Source organism: Aulonocara sp. 'chitande type north' Nkhata Bay, linkage group LG5, assembly GCF_057382095.1.
Source record: "Aulonocara sp. 'chitande type north' Nkhata Bay isolate Kocher_YH1m ecotype deep benthic linkage group LG5, A_spYH_male_GT1.1, whole genome shotgun sequence".
NCBI classification, from domain to species: Eukaryota; Metazoa; Chordata; class Actinopteri; order Cichliformes; family Cichlidae; genus Aulonocara; species Aulonocara sp. 'chitande type north' Nkhata Bay.
The window spans coordinates 29,075,833-29,094,338 of record NC_141348.1 but is presented as its reverse complement, the minus strand read 5'-3'; the positions used below and the strand labels follow the sequence as shown (position 1 = coordinate 29,094,338).

At 38.4% G+C, this 18,506-nt stretch overlaps 1 protein-coding gene across 1 annotated transcript; it reads left to right on the top strand.

The window, feature by feature from the left end:
* The first annotated feature begins 1,701 nt into the window (after positions 1 to 1,701).
* LOC147330899 (caM kinase-like vesicle-associated protein) lies at positions 1,702 to 17,993 on the top strand. The gene is made up of 11 exons (XM_086292814.1): positions 1,702 to 1,939; positions 9,808 to 9,944; positions 10,677 to 10,808; positions 12,045 to 12,119; positions 12,256 to 12,394; positions 12,546 to 12,666; positions 12,773 to 12,848; positions 12,968 to 13,104; positions 15,290 to 15,368; positions 15,479 to 15,566; positions 16,599 to 17,993. The coding sequence occupies exons 2-11, from the start codon at positions 9,850 to 9,852 to the stop codon at positions 16,878 to 16,880; spliced, it is 1,224 nt and encodes a 407-aa protein (XP_086148940.1). The 5' UTR covers positions 1,702 to 1,939; positions 9,808 to 9,849; the 3' UTR covers positions 16,881 to 17,993.
* Positions 17,994 to 18,506: the final 513 nt, after the last annotated feature.

The window sequence follows — 18,506 nt, the reverse complement described above, 5'->3', positions numbered from 1 at the left end:
TTTTGATGAAAACTCCATGCAGTCTTGTTAATTTTCATTAGAAAAGGTGCTTCTTTTGCAGCACTTTTAGTGGGAGTTGTATTTCTGAGCTCTTTTGGCTTTAAATGCTTGATTTTCCACTTTAAAATTTAATGGATGGCTGGAGAGAGGATTTTAAACCTATAGTAGTTTATAAATTTTGACAACAGTATATAAAATTTCAGGATTCAGATTTGTGATACAGCACAACTTGTACTCCTAAGACAACCAGAATTCTGGAGAGCCATATATTACAGGGAGTCAGAAAAGAGAGAGTAGGTGGTTTTGTGGGTAGGTGGGGAGCAGGTTAAAGATGCTCCACCACACTCTTTCCAGTTATCCCAATGGCCTTTTAGCGGCATTACTCATTTTCGGAAAGGAGAGACACTCCTGTTATATAAGGCAGTGCTACAGAGTCTGCCTACAATCTAAAATCCCTGCAGATCCTCTGCATACCTGTACATAATTGCAAAGTTACTTATGGTGATATCTGTTTTCACTGCACTCAGCGAGCTCTAAAAATGACAGATTTCTGTTGTCTAAACTAACTAAACTTTATATGCATTAAAAATATGAGCGGAAAGAACCACGTAATAGATGTTTATTTTCAAACCTGCGCATTTTCAGCAATTTCACCATGACACACAGCACCCACACGGTCTGTGAAGAGGTTGAGGATAGCACCTGCTCCAGAAGTGTGTTGTTAATGTTATTTCTACCTCATGTAATCACCTCTTCAGAGGCTTGAGTGAGCCCTGTACCAGTATCAGCTCAAGAGATGAAAAACAAAACTGTGCTTGGTGATCCTTTTTTTTTCTTGCACAGGTTAATTTTTATGTTGTGTAGCAGCTCTGGATAAGGGATACAGTTAATGTACTAAACTAATCTTGTGTTACTCACTTTACTGCCAGTTGTTTCCCAAAGATACTTTGGACTGGCATTCTTGTACTCCCTGGCTTTCGGTTTGATCTGACAATCGAGCTGCATGGACATAAACCTTCAATCCAGTTCATCACAGCAAATTAAAAGGCATCAGAAATCAATACACTTTAATAAGTTGGTAAAAATGGATATGAATGCGCTCTGTGGAGAAATAAAGGAGAAAGCATGTTGCCTCCTAGTCAGTTGCTTAACATAGCAGGTGGTTTTTAACATGAGTATAGGCTATACTCTGGAAAATATATTGGAAAATATATCATAGACAGCTTGCAGTTTTTGTGAAGTTGAAGGTACTGCCCTAGTCTCGTTGATACATGATGGAATTGTGCTGCTTGTGTTTGAGATGTTTTCCAGTCAAACATCTTGCAGGATTACTTGATCTTTGATGATGGTACTTTATCTATGTATCTTCCTGCAACTCTAATTTCATGACTAAATATGCTGTTATTTGGTTAACCACAAGGTGTACTGAAAGTTCACCCTAAAGGTAGGCTGCACCCTTCTTTCTTCAGGGATGAAAGAAATCTAATGAAAGGAAATGGCCATTTAAAATGGAATTACTTCCAGTCTTCCTCGTGGAAGTAGCAACGAGATTTTCGTTCTATTAAAAAAGAAGCTTTTTTTTTTCCTGTTCCTCCAAGCCCCATTTTGAGACATCTCCCTAAATATACTTTGCTTTCAAAACATAATTGATGCAGTGGTGCACGTATATAGTGCTCCAAACACTGCTACACAGTGGGTCGCACTCGCGCGCACACACGCTTCCCCTCCTTTCTGCATCATAGTCCGCGGTTACCATCAAACGTTCACGTAATACTCCCGTGAATACGCTGACTTGTTGGAAACGCTCGAGTATCTTATATCTCTGTGATAGCACGCTGGGACATCAGTGGATGCATCCAAAGAAAAGTGAAGCCGCAGTCAAATACTCGAATATTACGCAAAGACTTGGATTACCGAGTACCAGTTGACTTCGTTGAAGGTAAGTGAGTACAGTTTGCGTAATTTGGATTAGTGTCACAAGACTGCAAAACACTGAAAACAAAAACGATAAGTGAAATTGTTGAGGGATGTTCTCCGAGGTTTATTTATTCAGTAACGCGAATGACCGTCTTTGATACCAAAACACAACACAGCCGAGATGTTTTGAAAACTTTTGGAGGAATTAAACATTTTGGTAGGAATAGCAGACATTCTCACGTGATTTCAGAAAACAGCAGGATCGGTGACATCGGACGAACCTGTGCTAAGCGCATTTTTTGAGCTATGCATAAACTGTTAAACCTGCATGAGCTACTGGGCTGTCAGTGTATTCCTATAGGAAGACTAATAACGGTGAAATCGGTTTTGCTGCCGATGGCAAGTTTGCATATACTCTTCATTATCATAACTTAATTCAAAATCTAAAATTTTGAAGCGGTAGTTCATAGACTTGCTCAAACTGCGCTCCAGATTTACATAAGGCGTCTTCTCCCTGCACTCAGACTGCAGTACTTCTTCAGTTCACATTTTAACAGTCTCGCGGTGTCCATGCCTCCTTGTCATTATTTGTCATCTTTTCACAGCCAGCGAGCTTACAATCCCCACTTACTTTGGCCACCACTTCTTACACCCCAGAAGGAGGGAGAGTGCTTTGACGTTTTGAACACTTTCCCAGAAGAAGCACAACAGTCCAAGTGACTGTCTCCTAGAATAAACCATTTTTAAAAAAGAAAGCCATAAGGGTGCCCTTGTATACATGTAGTGGCTCTTGAAAGGATTGCAGTGACGTGTCATTTTAGTCATTACGGATTTGGATCAATTACACAGCATTAAAGGAGTGGGAATTTGTAATTAGCGCACAGAAGTTTGGAAAACCTGGTGCAGAAAACAAGAGACTTGATACAATGATACAGTGATAAGAGATGCTGTGTTTAAATGCAGAATTTGGAAATGCATATTAGAATGTGCATGTATGAATATCCAGTATTTACATATATTTACAAACAGAGATGTAGACACAACACACTCTGCTTTGGTGGTTCTTCTTTCCAAGAAACAGTAAAAGATTCATCACTGAGAAGAGTGTGGAAAGGGCTTACCTGAAGAGAGCTGTGGTTTTCAGTTCATGTAGCAAGCTATACACTGAATTTAATATTTCTATGCAGTGGTGCATTCCAGTAGGTTAAAGTAGCTGTCTGATAACTGGGTCATACACCGCTCTGGTATAGTGTCAGAGTATTGTGGTGAACAAGCTTCAGTATCTTTCTCGATTAATTACCTCGGTTAATATTTTTGAAGTTTCGTTCTGTAAACTCTTTTAATAGAGTTTCGGTCACATGAAGTGGCAGTGGTTTTGGGGAGTAATGCCAGTGAGAGCACAGAGAGCTGTTCTGTACAGACGGTGCCACAATGCATACTGTAGCTCTTGGAAACCATGGCAACAAAACAACATCAGAAGAAAGTGGTAAGATGAGCCAGTGATGCTTCAGAAAAGAGTTGAATGGTACGAGTCAGTGCATTGCACAAGCAAGCACAAAAAAGGACTGATTCATACTCAACAATTTTCTCCACCTCACTGGACCTGCCGTTCGAGGAGGGGTGGGGTTGGGTGGGTTGGGACAAAACAAACACTTTTCTTTCGCCTGTGTTCATTTCTGCCTTAATGTGTCGGAAAATGAAAAATGTAAATGTGTGCTTTGCATTCACAGCTAGCAAGAGGGACATTTTTATCATAAATGAAGCATTACAAGCTATAAAATTTGGCTCAGATATTATCACTGCCATCTGCCCCCTGTCACCAAGCAGTTTCCTTTGAAGAGCCTCAGCTGTGGCCAAATCCACAGCTCTGGCCTGCTGCCACTGTCTCACATGGCTTTGACAAACAATCCAATTCCAAAATAGCAGCAAGAAACATTTATTTAAAAATGAATATATAAATAAATAAGGAATAAATAAGGACGCTTGTAGTCATGTCTGTAAAATGTCACGGGCAAACCTAACAACAAAAGCACAGTAAAAGAAAAAAAATGTTCTCCAGACCCCCCCAAAAAAAGGTTTATGTTCTTCCAAACTGCCTTCAGAGGTTGTCAGTTGTTACCTCCTACACAAACACACCCATTACATTGTGAAGTATGCGTACTAGTGGTCTACTAGAACATAAAACAAGTAAACAAGGCAACGACAGTAAATAGTATCCGTAAAATGAACGTCTGCTTTGGGGAAAATCGGTACGCATCATCCAGTTTCCATCACAGTTGTTCAACATGACTCAGCATATCAATTATGCTGCTTAGAAGACCAAAAGAGACAAAGCTTTATTACAGTGAAACAACATGCAGTTATAAGATGGATTATAAATACAATGTCACTGCAGGAACATTGAACATATAATGTCTTAGTATTTTAGGGTTTATTAGATAATAGTTTATTTAATAAAGCAAAATGAGTGAAGCATAAAAACACATGAAATTACTTCATGTACATATTCATGATGCCAATTCATTAAATTACAAAAAAAAAAAAGACAATTGCAAGCTGAAATCAGTAAATTCATGAAATCTAATTTTTATTTAGGATGTTTTTAAAATTAAAATTTATAAACTTCTGGCATTGTGTTGAACTCAGTATTTTAACACATAAAATAAAATATCCAAATCTTTTCCACCCAGCTCCACAGTCATACTTTTTTTTACTTACTGAATGCAGATGATGGTTATTATTTTTAGCCATATTTAAACTTAACACGTTCATGCAAATCAAATCAAATCAAATCACTTTTTATTGTCACATCACATGTGCAGGCACACTGGCACAGCACATGCGAGTGAAATTCTTGTGTGCGAGCCCCACAAGCAACAGAGATGTGCAAACACAACAACACAAACGAGCCATTCAGGCACTGCAGCCTAGGTGAGACTGCTTAAAAACACTGATTATTTTAAAATTCTGATACATTGCTGTCATTTTTAACTGCTAGAATATAATGCATAATGCAAATTTCCAGGCTTTTTTTTCTTCTCAAACTCACATCAGGATGAGCAGAACAAAAACGCAGACATGCCTCATCCCTCAAAGATTTTATTTTGAATCATAATAGTCCCCTAAGGTTAGGCAGTGTTGTGCAACTGCTGGAACGCAATGTGAAAAAGTGCCATCCATCCTCATTAATCTTATTCTTCAAAATTAGACCGGTGGTAGGCAGCTGAGATGTGCCCTAGGATGATATTTACAGACAAAGGCTTATATTTTAGTACCCTTTGTGGCAGGACCATGTCCAGTTGGTAATGTGTTCCAGATGTATGTAATTTATTTTCCTTAATAAAGGGTCAGTGGGAGCATTATGCGACTGCAGCTCTATGGCTCAGTGTACTCACAGTTTCATTTTTGTAACATACATACATTTCATCCCACTGTCACTATCAGTAAAACAAATGCAACTCCAGCTAGTGAATAACAACAACAAAGTCAATGAAAAGGACAGAGACCTAAACACAAATTGCTTCTTGGTTTCTTGTCAGATATTATACATCACATTCAAGTTCAGGGGGATCATTTTTTCTTTTTCTTTATACATTTTTGACCTTTTTGTTCACTTTTGTTTAAATCCCATTTCAGCATAGAAATGGGAGTTTTTTGTGTTTGGTTTTTAATGTTGCAAAACCTCTGTAAAAAAAAAAGGTGTCTATTCAAACCCCACGCATCACGACTGTCAGCTTTGTAGGCTGTATATTAAAGTTGTTATTACTGAAAACAAAATAACCTGAGCTACTACTTTATGCTACCAATCAGCAGCTGGACAGTGACATCTTTTTTTTTATTTTTTATTAATTTGTTTTCTAATCACACCGTTCTGCCTTTGTCATTATTCACCAAGGGTGTCGCTAGTTATATTTTTCTTTTTTTAAGTTGAGCTCAGCGACTTAATTTGAGACATAATTTACATCCCCATTACTGAAGAGCACTTTATTCAGCTCTTTCAAAAAGCATAGATAAAAGACCCCTGACTCAGCAATAGTCAAGTGTCTTCTATCTTTTTTTTTCTGTCTTCTGCTGAAGAACTGCTTCTTATCTCAAAGATTGCTTTGAAAGGGGAAAAACATGTGCACACAAAATTCTGCCCAACTTGCCATATTTCTGTTTATTGTTTGCTGAGCCGTCCTGTGACTCAAGCTTATGAGAACAGGTGTAGGGATCTGTGATTCATTGTGAGGTCTGATAATTGTATTAACTGGTCTGACATCCGCCTTACCTTCTAATTCTGCTTGGCATTCATGATATTGTCTGTCTTTCTGCGGTAGCTATTGTCTGTGTGGTGAGAAACAGAGGCCATGAGATAAAATGCGTGTTTCTTAAAACTCTGGTCAGACCTTACTAAATATGCTTGCGGCCTAGTTTTTGTTCAAGCCCTTTTATAAGTGAGGGTAAATAAGATCATGAATTCTGGTTGAATAAACACAAGCAATGAAAGCAAAATGTGTGCGTTTGTGTCCTCACGTACGTAGTATGTTTTCTTCCGTTGGTCTAAATGAGCCTTACAGGACTGGTGTATGTATAATGAAAAGAAATTATTCTGATACCCAGACAACAGAGTTGTATCAATCTGAGTGAGAGAAAATGCTAATGGTGAGTCTGGGTATTATTCTTGTCAGATTGATGCAGAGGATGTGATTTAGCTTGGGCATATCTTTCAAACGCTCCCATACTCTAGAAGTGAAAGCTCGCCCCTTTAGGACAGAGGAGAGCCACGCTGTTGTGTTCTGCATTTTCACCAGGCAAATGGTAAACTGAAGTATGGAATTGTTTAGGCTAGAGCTCTGCAGGAGGAGATGGATCGCGTGCTTTTAGTTTGCAGCACTCTCGGTCTTTCACTCACCCCCCAGGAAACATCTCCTGCTTGTGCACACTGAAGAAAAAACACAACCTTGAGTAAAGTCTGGGATGGACTTAAATAACAAAAAAGTAATGGCTGAAAAGAAGAGACTTGATCCCTTTGGCTACTCCAAGTTGACCCCCACCTTCACTTTAGCGTGCTCAAAATAAAAGTGGCCTGTTTGTAGTCAAAGAGTGGGTGGATTACTTTTTACCACATAAGTAACAGTGACTTAGAAATGCTGGTAACTTGCATAATGTGTCCGCATTCCTATTCACACACAATTACATAGCTCTTAAATTAATAATAGTTGTACTGTAACTACCTACTGCATTGCTTACCCTAGTACTAATGATATGAACCTCATGCGTCAAAGATTTTACAGTACATACAGGTAGAGATAGAAGATGTGTAAAAAATGCAATAAAGGTCATCTGCTGAAGTCTAATAAAGGATGCTGCATTTTAGAATTGTTATCAATTTGTTTACTGAAAGAGCACTTTGCAAACACAAAATCCAAGCGATAAAGAAGTTGGAAACTGTGTCTTTCCACTAAACCACTAAATAGCCTTATGGTGACATATTAACCTGACTTGTGTCATTTCTTAGATTGCTTAAAAAGAAGCTAAAATTTGGAATATCGCTAGAAAAGATAAGGCGTTCAGATACTGCAGCGTCACTATCTCCCATAGATGTCTTTGGAGAGTCTCCTTGAGAACATTTGGTCACCTATACCATCCCAGTGTCTTCGACTCGAGGGTGCTATCTTGATTCACAATTACTCTTAAGCAATACATTGTTAAAAAGTGCACTGAAAGAACATCTTCTTAAAATATGTTACACCTTGCTGTACTACAGATATTACTGGATGCAGCAGCCGGGAGAAATCTTTATCTCTGGTCTTGACTGAGGCTATCACTCAACACCTCAGTCAGAATTTTTGTACTCCCACTCTTCTGCACTGGCTGCTACTTCCATTGTAAGGCCTGCCAAAAAAATAGTCTGTTATCCACACACAGATCCTATGTCATCAGTAATTTTAGCTGGCAGTTGTGGACTTGTTCAGTCGCATCAGCTCAGGTTATCAGAATTTAAAGTTATGTGTAATTTCAAAGCAAAGTTTGAGTTCTAACCTAGAATTGAAACCAGAAGCCCAGCTGGTAAACACTTTGACCACCAGCTGCTTGCACTGATCTCACAAGACAGAAAGTCTCTAAGCAAAGTAGATAACTAATTCAAAGCAAAGGCGAGACACAAAATGCCGTTGCTCTGAGAACACGTTATAGCAAATGATCCAGTGTTAGATCACTCTGTGTCCATAAAAGTGCTCCAATTTTCATGATGAAAAAAAAGCAGCGGGGTTATGTAGCCAGGCTGTGAAATTGGCATAGAAACCTGTTAGAGGAATTCATGTGGGTGAATTTAATTTATTGGGCTTTTTGTGGCATACAGTTGGAAATGTCATCCTGCATGCAGTCATTTATCCTACAGTTAAGGATTTATGTTGTTATGTATTTGTAAGCTCTGTTATTTTGGTCATTAGAGAGACCAGTGCACTCAAAGTGTTTTGTATTTATGAAAGCTGTAGGTTATTTATGATGTATGATTGACATATTTAGTAAAAGTTTTTTTCCCATATACTGAAAATTCTCATATTTATGTTGTTTATCTTACAACATATCGAGATTTGTGTTATAGAAAATTAATTGGTGGTTCAGAACCTGGGATTTCTGCAGAACTGAGTTAAATAAAACCTGCATGAAAATACACTGGCAACCTGTCCAGGCTGTACCCAGGATTTCAGCTTTTCACTCTTTCGTCCTGTAACATCTCTGATGGGCTCCAATCAGTCAATCGCCACCCATGCATGGATGGATGGATCACATACATGATGTGTGTGGAAGCTGTTGTTCACGGAACATGGAGAACTAATACACATTGTTGGAACCTGTCAGTGTTTTGACTCAAACCATAAAATCGCTGTATAAATCACAGACTATATTATTAGAGTCTAAATTGTTTTACATTACTCTGTTGGTGTCCTTGGGAAGATTGACCAAAAAAGATAAGCATTTAATAAATTATCCTATGTGATTTCACATTTTCCAGCATTATAATATTTGTCTGACACACAGTTACGTATTCGAACGAAGGCACTGAACTTCTTTTTGGGAAGCCATGTGGCTTACACTGCATGTTATTCATTAGTTTTGTGATCATAAACTACCACTTATTTTGTTGTAGTACAGTACTTGGACAATAATATTATTCTCTAATAGATTTTCTCGTATATTTTCTTAATTCTTATAATTGAATTCTTCCTACTGGTTGACAGTGAACATGTACGGGTTTATATGTTAATATTGTGGTGTTTTCTCTTGTTATTTCAAAGCCAACAGGGCAACAGCTTTTCCAAATTTTAAGCAGTTTAGCATATACAAAAGCAGAAAAAATGTCAGCTGTTGCACAAGGTCAGATCCACCTGAATATTCTTTACTGCAGAAAACAGACAAATGAAAGCTGCTGCTCCTGCAGTACAGGGCTGACTCACTGCAGGATGGAAAGAAGCACGCTTGCCGGTCTCACTGAGTTCCCCGAAGAAGATTACTGAAATTTTAAATTTTTATGTTGTGTTTCTCTTGTGGTAATTTGAAATAATTTGCTCCCACAAGCTCAATTATGCCTGCCTAATCTCAGATGTACAACCAAAAAGATTCCAGAGAAAGAGAGTTTTGCTTCCTGCAAATGTGTGCACTGATTTACTGCATTTACTCATTTAATGCTAAACGCATCGCTGAGAAACCATTCCCCCTATTTCTTTTAGTGTCATTAATGAAACAGTTTATTTCGTTCTCAAGTAATTTTTAGCACAGCTTTTAAAACTCGTGTGCAATAATGTTGTTTACAGTATTTAGCAAATACTATGTACTATGCCGTTATCTTTCAAAACAAAGCTATACTCATATGTTATCTCTTCACTTATTACCCATCGTTGGCAGGTTGTGTTGGCAAGATATTCCCCGGCTAGGGCACGAGCTGCCATGCCATTTGGCTGTTTGACACTCGGGGAGAAGAAGGATTACAACAGTCCCTCAGAGGTGACCGACAAGTATGACCTCGGACAAATTGTTAAATCGTGAGTAAATTTTTCCCTATCTGAATGCTGACAAGTGTGTACATAGTAGGGATGGACCGATCCGATATCGCGTATCGGTATCGCTCCGATACTGACGTAAATTACTGGATCGGATATCGGAGAGAAATAAAAAATGTAATCTGATCCATTAAATATCACAAAAGCACCTCACAAAATTTGCGAAATGGCATAACTCAGCTCAGAACCTTAGCACGTCGGAGCAGTATGCCTCACGTGATAGAGCTGCTGTGGCGTGCGAGACCTGTCGGCGGTCTGATTGAGCATTTGGAGCCTCGCTACGTGCTGCCAAACCGGCATTTCATCTCCAAGAAAGTTATCCCAGAGAGAAGTAAAGCAAGTGTGTAAGTTCATCTCTGAATGTTTGTAAAGCATTCCCACGTTAAGCTTAACAACCGATATTTGGAGCGACTGCCTCTTCTCTCCCCTCCCTCTCCTGTTGCTACTTCAATCATGAAACTGATCAATGATCAGCTGATCAGCTTTTCTGTCGCGAGTCCGTCTCTCTTGTTTGTTTTTGGCCCACAAACAGTTTTATTCATTAAAAAAATACACTGTATCGGATTCATATCAGTATCGGCAGATATCCAAATTTATGATATCGGTATCTGTATCGGACATAAAAAAGTGGTATCATGCCATCTCTAGTACAGACTTCTGAGGAATTTGACTCATAATATGATATATGTTTGCTTTTTTTCCATATTGACACAGAGAGGAGTTTTGTGAGATATTCCGGGCGAAGGACCGGAACACCTTAAAGATGTACACATGCAAAAAGTTCCACAAAAAGGATGGAAGGAAAGTCAGGAAAGCTGCCAAGAATGAGATTAAGATCTTGAAGATGTAAGTAAAGTATGGCGCTGCTCATTTCAGAGCTTTAGGGGTGTGGAAGCCACCTGGCAGTGAAGCAAAGCTGATGTGAAATGACCATTTATCTCTGAGTTCAGCCAAAAATACCAAAAAGGGGGCATTGTGGTGAAAAAGCCAAAATATTCAAGTTTGGTATATTGCAAAAGTGACAAACAGAGTAAAGTCAAGTAAAGTCAGATTGCAAGTTTCATACATATTTGTTTTTGCTTAAAGGATAAGTCCGGTGATGTTCAAAATTTACTTACCATCTACCAAGCTGAGAAGTAAACTCCTTAATTTATCCTTTTAATATATATTTATTTTGCAGCCAAATTATGACTTATGCCTTTTTAACATATTGAAAATCTGCTAAAAAAAAAAAAAGAAAAGAAAAAGAAGAAGAAGAAGAAAAAGAGAGATCAGTGAGCATAACTATTGCAATAGATGGCATGGCATTACCATAAACATGGGTTTATCCCACATGGACTGCTTTCGTAAATGTTTATTAGAGCACAAGAGGTGCAGCTTAAATCTAGTGTTTACTGATGAGTAAAAAAACAAAACTACTGCTCATCACTTTAAAAAAATAAAATAAAAGTAGTGTGTTAGCTGTGCTTTAAGATGAGGTCTTCATTAGTGACAAATGGGTATTGGACCTGACAAAATTAGAACTAAAAACATTTTTGGTCAGGATTTTTTCATTGGGTCTCCCACCATTCTTATCCTGTAAAACGTTATTTTTAAAAGCCTGAGATTCTATGACACGTAACATTCGGTGGGCCTATTGTGATGTCTAAGGACTCAATTGTCACATTTGCATGAAAAATAATACATAATAAAGGTCAACATACCAGCAACTGACAAGAAATTATAATAACAATCAGCATACTTGGTCCCAAATCAGTTTAATAAGGAATTCATTAGATGTTGATTATTTATGAACCCAGAACTGACATATTATTGTGGTGATTTGTCATTGCTTGACTAAGGCCTGCACTGTTTTAGTTGGTGTTCTAAAAATTCACCCTCTGATGAGCTAGACCGTGGTGATGCCATGCTGGCAGTTTTTGACGTAATGGAAAAAACTGCCTGTTGCAGTTACACAGCTTTACCTTGTTTTATGCTCTTGTTTTACAGAGTACCACTGAGATTTTGTTATCCTTTCTGACTCAGTTATTTCTCATGTAACCTCACCTACGTCACTGCATCTTTCTCCTGTTCCCTTCAAAGGGTAAAACATCACAACATCCTTCAGCTGGTTGACGCCTTCGAAACAAAGAAAGAGTACTTTATTTTCCTGGAGCTGTGAGTAGTTTTGGGGCATTTGTTGCTCACTGTACCTCTTCAACTCTCACAAAAGAAACGATTTATTGAATCTGTGAAATGTTTTAGAGTATTATCAAAAAGTGACGTACTAAATCTAGGTGTCCTTTTTTGCCAGTGCTACAGGCAGAGAGGTCTTTGACTGGATCTTAGATCAAGGCTACTACTCAGAGAGGGACACCAGCAATGTTATGAGGCAGGTGTTGGAAGCTGTAGCTTACCTGCACTCTCTGAAAATCGTCCACAGAAACCTTAAGGTACTGCACTGCTGACACCTAGTGAAAAACAACAGCATGTCATCACTGGCCAAATAAATTACTGTATGCAGGGACCACCTTGTAATAAGGTTGCATTCATTAAGATCATATGCTTTCTATGATACAAACAAACTTTCATTTCCTTAACCAGCTGGAGAACTTGGTCTACTTTAATCGCTTGAAGCACTCCAAAATTGTTATCAGCGACTTCCAGTTGGCAAAACTGGAAAATGGACTCATTAAAGATCCATGTGGGACTCCTGAATATCTTGGTGAGTAAAATCAGTTCAGATCAATAAAATTCATCTTGTACTGCTTTAGTTTTTAACTATAAAGTGCAAACCTGCCAAAATACTTAAAACCTGTTTTTGCTGCTAGCCCCTGAAGTGGTGGCGAGACAGAGATATGGAAGACCTGTGGACTGCTGGGCCATAGGTGTGATCATGTATATACTGTAAGTGGCTCATAATGTGCTTAGAGTATCTTGTATTACAAGTTTTGTTTTGTTTTCTTAAGTTAGAGTTTTGTGGAAGAAAGTCTTATTCTTTTATCCTCATTTTTCTACCTCATTAGTTTGTCTGGGAACCCTCCTTTTTATGATGATGCTGAAGAAGATGACTCTGATAATCGTGATAAGAATCTTTTCCTAAAGATTTTGTCAGGGGATTATGAATTTGATTCCCCATACTGGGATGATATTTCAGACTCTGGTAAGAGACACTCAATGTATTTGACTGTACAACCTTGTTTATAAAATTTTTAAAAAAAAGTTGAGATGCTGTGTAGGAAAAAAAACAGAATGCAAACAAAAAACCAAACAAAAAATCCTGTATGTTCTCACTTAGGGATCAGGACCATTATTTACCTCAGCCTCAGACAGCAGCAGGCATATACAGTGGGGCAAAAAAGTATTTAGTCAGCCACCGATTGTGCAAGTTCCCCCACTTAAAATGATGACAGAGGTCAGTAATTTGCACCAGAGGTACACTTCAACTGTGAGAGACAGAATGTGAAAAAAAAAATCCATGAATTCACATGGTAGGATTTGTAAAGAATTTATTCGTAAATCAGGGTGGAAAATAAGTATTTGGTCACCTCAAACAAGGAAAATCTCTGGCTCTCACAGACCTGTAACGTCTTCTGTAAGAAGCTTTTCTGTCCCCCACTCGTTACCTGTATGAATGGCACCTGTTTGAACCCATCATCTGTATAAAAGACACCTGTCCACAGCCTCAAACAGTCAGACTCCAAACGCCGCCATGGCCAAGACCAAAGAGCTTTGGAAGGACACCAGGAAAAGTATTGTAGACCTGCACCAGACTGGGAAGAGTGAATCTACAATAGGCAAGCAGCTTGGTGTGAAAAAATCAACTGTGGGAGCAATCATCAGAAAATGGAAGACATACAAGACCACTGATAATCTCCCTCGATCTGGGGCTCCACGCAAGATCTCATCCCGTGGGGTCAAAATGATCATGAGAACGGTGAGCAAAGATCCCAGAACCACACGGGGGGACCTGGTGAATGACCTGCAGAGAGCTGGGACCAAAGTAACAAAGGCCACCATCAGTAACACACTACAACGGCAGGGAATCAAATCCCGCAGTGCCAGACGTGTTCCGCTGCTGAAGCCAGTGCATGTCCAGGCCCGTCTGAAGTTTGCCAGAGAGCACATGGATGATACAGCAGAGGATTGGGAGAATGTCATGTGGGCAGATGAAACCAAAGTAGAACTTTTTGGTATAAACTCAACTCGTCGTGTTTGGAGGAAGAAGAATACTGAGTTGCATCCCAAGAACACCATACCTACTGTGAAGCATGGGGGTGGAAACATCATGCTATGGGGCTGTTTTTCTGCCAAGGGGACAGGACGACTGATCCGTGTTAAGGACAGAATGAATGGGGCCATGTATCGTGAGATTTTGAGCCAAAACCTCCTTCCATCAGTGAGAACTTTGAAGATGAAACGAGGCTGGGTCTTCCAACATGACAATGATCCAAAACACACCGCCCGGGCAACAAAGGAGTGGCTCCGTAAGAAGCATTTGAAAGTCCTGGAGTGGCCTAGCCAGTCTCCAGACCTCAACCCCATAGAAAATCTGTGGCGGGAGTTGAAAGTCCGTGTTGCTCGGCGACAGCCCCAAAACATCACTGCTCTCGAGAAGATCTGCATGGAGGAATGGGCCAAAATACCAGCTACTGTGTGTGCAAACCTGGTAAAGACCTATAGTAAACGTTTGACCTCTGTTATTGCCAACAAAGGTTATGTTACAAAGTATTGAGTTGTATTTTTGTTATTGACCAAACACTTATTTTCCACCCTGATTTACGAATAAATTCTTTACAAATCCTACCATGTGGATTCATGGATTTTTTTTTTTCACATTCTGACTCTCACAGTTGAAGTGTACCTCTGGTGCAAATTACTGACCTCTGTCATCATTTTAGGTGGGGGAACTTGCACAATCGGTGGCTGACTAAATACTTTTTTGCCCCACTGTATATGCAAACCTCAAAACTCAGCACTGTCTAAATATTTTTGAACATACTGCCATAAAGATGTTAGACAATGGACAGAATCCAGCAGTGTGACTCTGTACTAAAAGAGTCAGTAGCAATCACATAACTCGAATCAGACTAGTTTACTACAGCTGTCTCAAACTGCTACATCCGGCTGGTCTCTCTAAAACACATCCTGAGTTGAGATGTTCAGGTCATCTGCACTCAAGTGATATGTAAACCATATGAATTCACACAACTCCTTATCTTTTTTGGAAACAAGGTTGCATGTATGTGTGTCTGCAATAGGCAGATTGCAAATGATGTGTCCAAGGTATAAATATTTTTTTATATTATTTCTTGTTTGTTTGTTTATTTTATTTGTATTTTTTACAGCCAAAAGCTTAGTGGCATCTTTAATGGAAGTGGACCAAGATCAGCGATTGACGGCACAAGAAGCCATAGCCCATGAATGGTAAAGAACCAAAATCAAATGTAAACAGTACCATGAATACAAGTTAAATTATGAAGTTGATGAATAGATTGGCACTGGAGGAAAATCTCTCTTTTGTTACTTATTTTCAGGATTTCTGGCAATGCTGCCTCAGATAAGAACATCAAGGATGGCGTTTGTGCACAAATTGAAAAGAACTTTGCCAAAGCCAAGTGGAAGGTAGTCCTTCATATGAAGTATACATCATTAAATTAATGCTGTAATGTAATTACATAATTAATGTAATGTTTAGTGTATTACATACATACGTTATATTCAGTTGTGGCCCAGGATCCAACTAGCAGGCTATATCTAGTTGTATAAATTGTCTAAAACATATTTCTTTATCCATAAAATGACTCTTATTTGACTCTGTTTCTTAGAATAGACACACTTTGATGGTACCTGCTTGCTTTCAAACTGTTGGTTGTAGCATTTAAATAATGCTCAGTTGGTACCAAGGGGCCCAAAGTGCCAAGAAAATTACCGCAGACTGTTAAACCACCAACGGCAACCTGAATTGCTTACACAAGGAAGAATGCTTTAATGTTGTTTACACAAAATTATGAACCTACAATCAAACAGGCCACTTTTTCCTAATCTTCTATTGTCCAATGTTGATAAGCCTTGTGAAAAATGTATCCTCGGTTTCCTGTTTTTAGCTGAGCGGCGTGGCACATGGTGTGGTCTTCAGCTGCTCTGTAGCCCATGTCGTTCAAGTTTTGATGTGCATTCAAGACTTGAGTTACTGGTTCCCAGTATTGCTCAGTGGATCAGAATCAGAATGGCATTTATTCCAAAGTTTGTACACAAATTAGGGATATTTTTTGGTGTCATGGTCCAAAAAAAGGGTTCGACAAATAGAATACAATATAGATTATATGTTTTATATGATTTATATTACATGATTATATATTATATCTTATATTGTATTATAAATACACACAATATAAATATATATAAAGTACCTACAGATATTAGAATACATCTTGTATGTAGGTAGAGCACAATGCACAAAAGGATATTGCCTACATGTCTAAATACATGAAGATACTGTCATGTGATTGATTTTTGCATTAATGAGTAGTTGAACAGTTGTGCCTAATGAAGTGGCTAGTGAAGTTGCCAATGATGAGCACAAGTGAAAAGATGGACTAATGTATTTCCTTGTATGTAATCATCTTATATGAACTACATTTTCGTTACTCACAGAAAGCTGTTAGAGTGACTACTCTCATGAAGAGACTTCGAGCATCTGAGCAGGGCGATTCTGGGGCCACGGGGGCTCCAGCTGACCCCAACGCACCAAGCGGTGCTCCTGCTCCTCCAGCAGGTGGCAGCGACGGCGTTGCCGCCAACATGAAAGGTGGTTGCAGCGAAAAGGCTCCGGAAACACAGACTGCACTCTCCCTGCTCAGTGCAGCCAGACAGGAAGAGCAGGCAAGGTGCAATGGTGATGTTCCTCAAATGTTGCCACAGAGAAAAGGAGACTAGGCCTCAGTCAAACACGTAAGGAGGAGCAACAATCCCATGTGCAGTACAGCCAATAAATCTGGCATCATGATATTGTGTCTTTGCCGTCTAAGTTTACCCCCAGTTTGCAGAATTAATCCACAACAACTCACTTTCATCCTTTTGCATTATGTAATGACTAGTCTTTTCAATAGTGTTCGCCACTCTCCCTTGTTTTGTTGCAAAGTAGGTCTTCTGTTGTGTTTGTTTTCCTTGAGAACTATAAAAAACTCACAGCGTAGTTTAGTGAAATTAACTCAACTTTATTCAACCTGCCACTGTATATAGATATATTTGTCTTTGTTTTGGCAAATTGCTACTTTAGCTTCAGAACTTAAAATCCTGAGTTTATATCTTGTGGCCTAAAATTATGAGTTGGTAATTTAACGATACTAAGGTTTATTTCAAAATAAATATATAGAGTTGTATTTAAAAGTCTCTCCAAAATAGACAGCAACACACCATCTCACAAGTAATTGAATATAAAACTAAAAGTCCAAATAATTATTTTTCAGCCGTCTTAAAGATTTCAAACTTGTACAATATGAGTGGTATTCAAATATTTTATAAAATACAGTGGATTCAATTTGACACCATGACTACTACCGGGCAACTTTTGACAACTTAGAATTTTAAGGCATAAGAAAGCATATGTTTTAAGTTAAAGTGCCTTAATATTTGTTGCAGTCATGTACGAATATGTTTCAAGAGGAACAACTTGATTACATATGCTTACTAAGTTCATTGAAATGTTTTAGCTGTTTTATTTGCGCCTCCGTTTAGAGTCTTTAGCCGCTGTATTGATAATTGTGTTCCGTCCTCTTTGACACTTCATTTAAAACACTGAAAACTAGATGTAGAGCATTCTGTGTGGAGTGATGTTTTAGTTGTTATTGTGTTGTAACTCGTAGCTAGTAAAACTCAGAGTTTATGGCAGAGTCCATATTCTGTACGACTATGTATATTTGAATTGTATGTGTATACATGTGTATTTTTTTTAATTGTGTGTATTTGGCAACCTTTAGCTGAGCTAACAAGTTGCTACAATGCTTGTGAATGAATAAAATGAGCAATACTCCTGTTGCCCTTCACTTACATGATACAGTATTTGATATTTGATTGTGTTGTTATGTTTTGCTTTGTTTCTCAATTAGTATAAGAATCCATGCCTTTTGCCCAATGTCAGACCAGATCAGCAATTCCAGTAATATTATACCAAGAAAGTGTATTTAATTAAAAACTGTGATAATTGCTGACACAGAAAACAAACAATAGATGCAACATATGCAAACAAAATGCATGTTCATAAAATGTCCCAGCCAATATTTATATTGTTTATTGTGCCTTTAAGCTTTAGACTTTAGCATGGGGCTTCTATAATTGTCTGTGGTAAATTGGATTTTCAGTGATTTTTGAAAACTAAACTCAATTGGACACCCAATATGAAACATATTATTATTATTATTATTATTATTATTATTATTATTATTATTATTATTATTATTATGAGGCACTAACAAAAAGGAGAGGAGGAACTGTAGGTGGCAGAGTGGAAGATGCTTAAATTTTCATTTGAGGGACCAGAAAGGACAGGATTAGAAATTAGAA

Coding starts and splice junctions, on each gene's coding strand:
- LOC147330899 (XM_086292814.1), top strand. CDS start 9,850: ATGCCATTTGGCTGTTTGACACTCGGGGAGAAGAAGGATTACAACAGT. Junction 12,395..12,545: donor TCGTCCACAGAAACCTTAAG/GTACTGCACTGC, acceptor TTCCTTAACCAG/CTGGAGAACTTGGTCTACTT. Junction 12,849..12,967: donor GGTGTGATCATGTATATACT/GTAAGTGGCTCA, acceptor CTACCTCATTAG/TTTGTCTGGGAACCCTCCTT.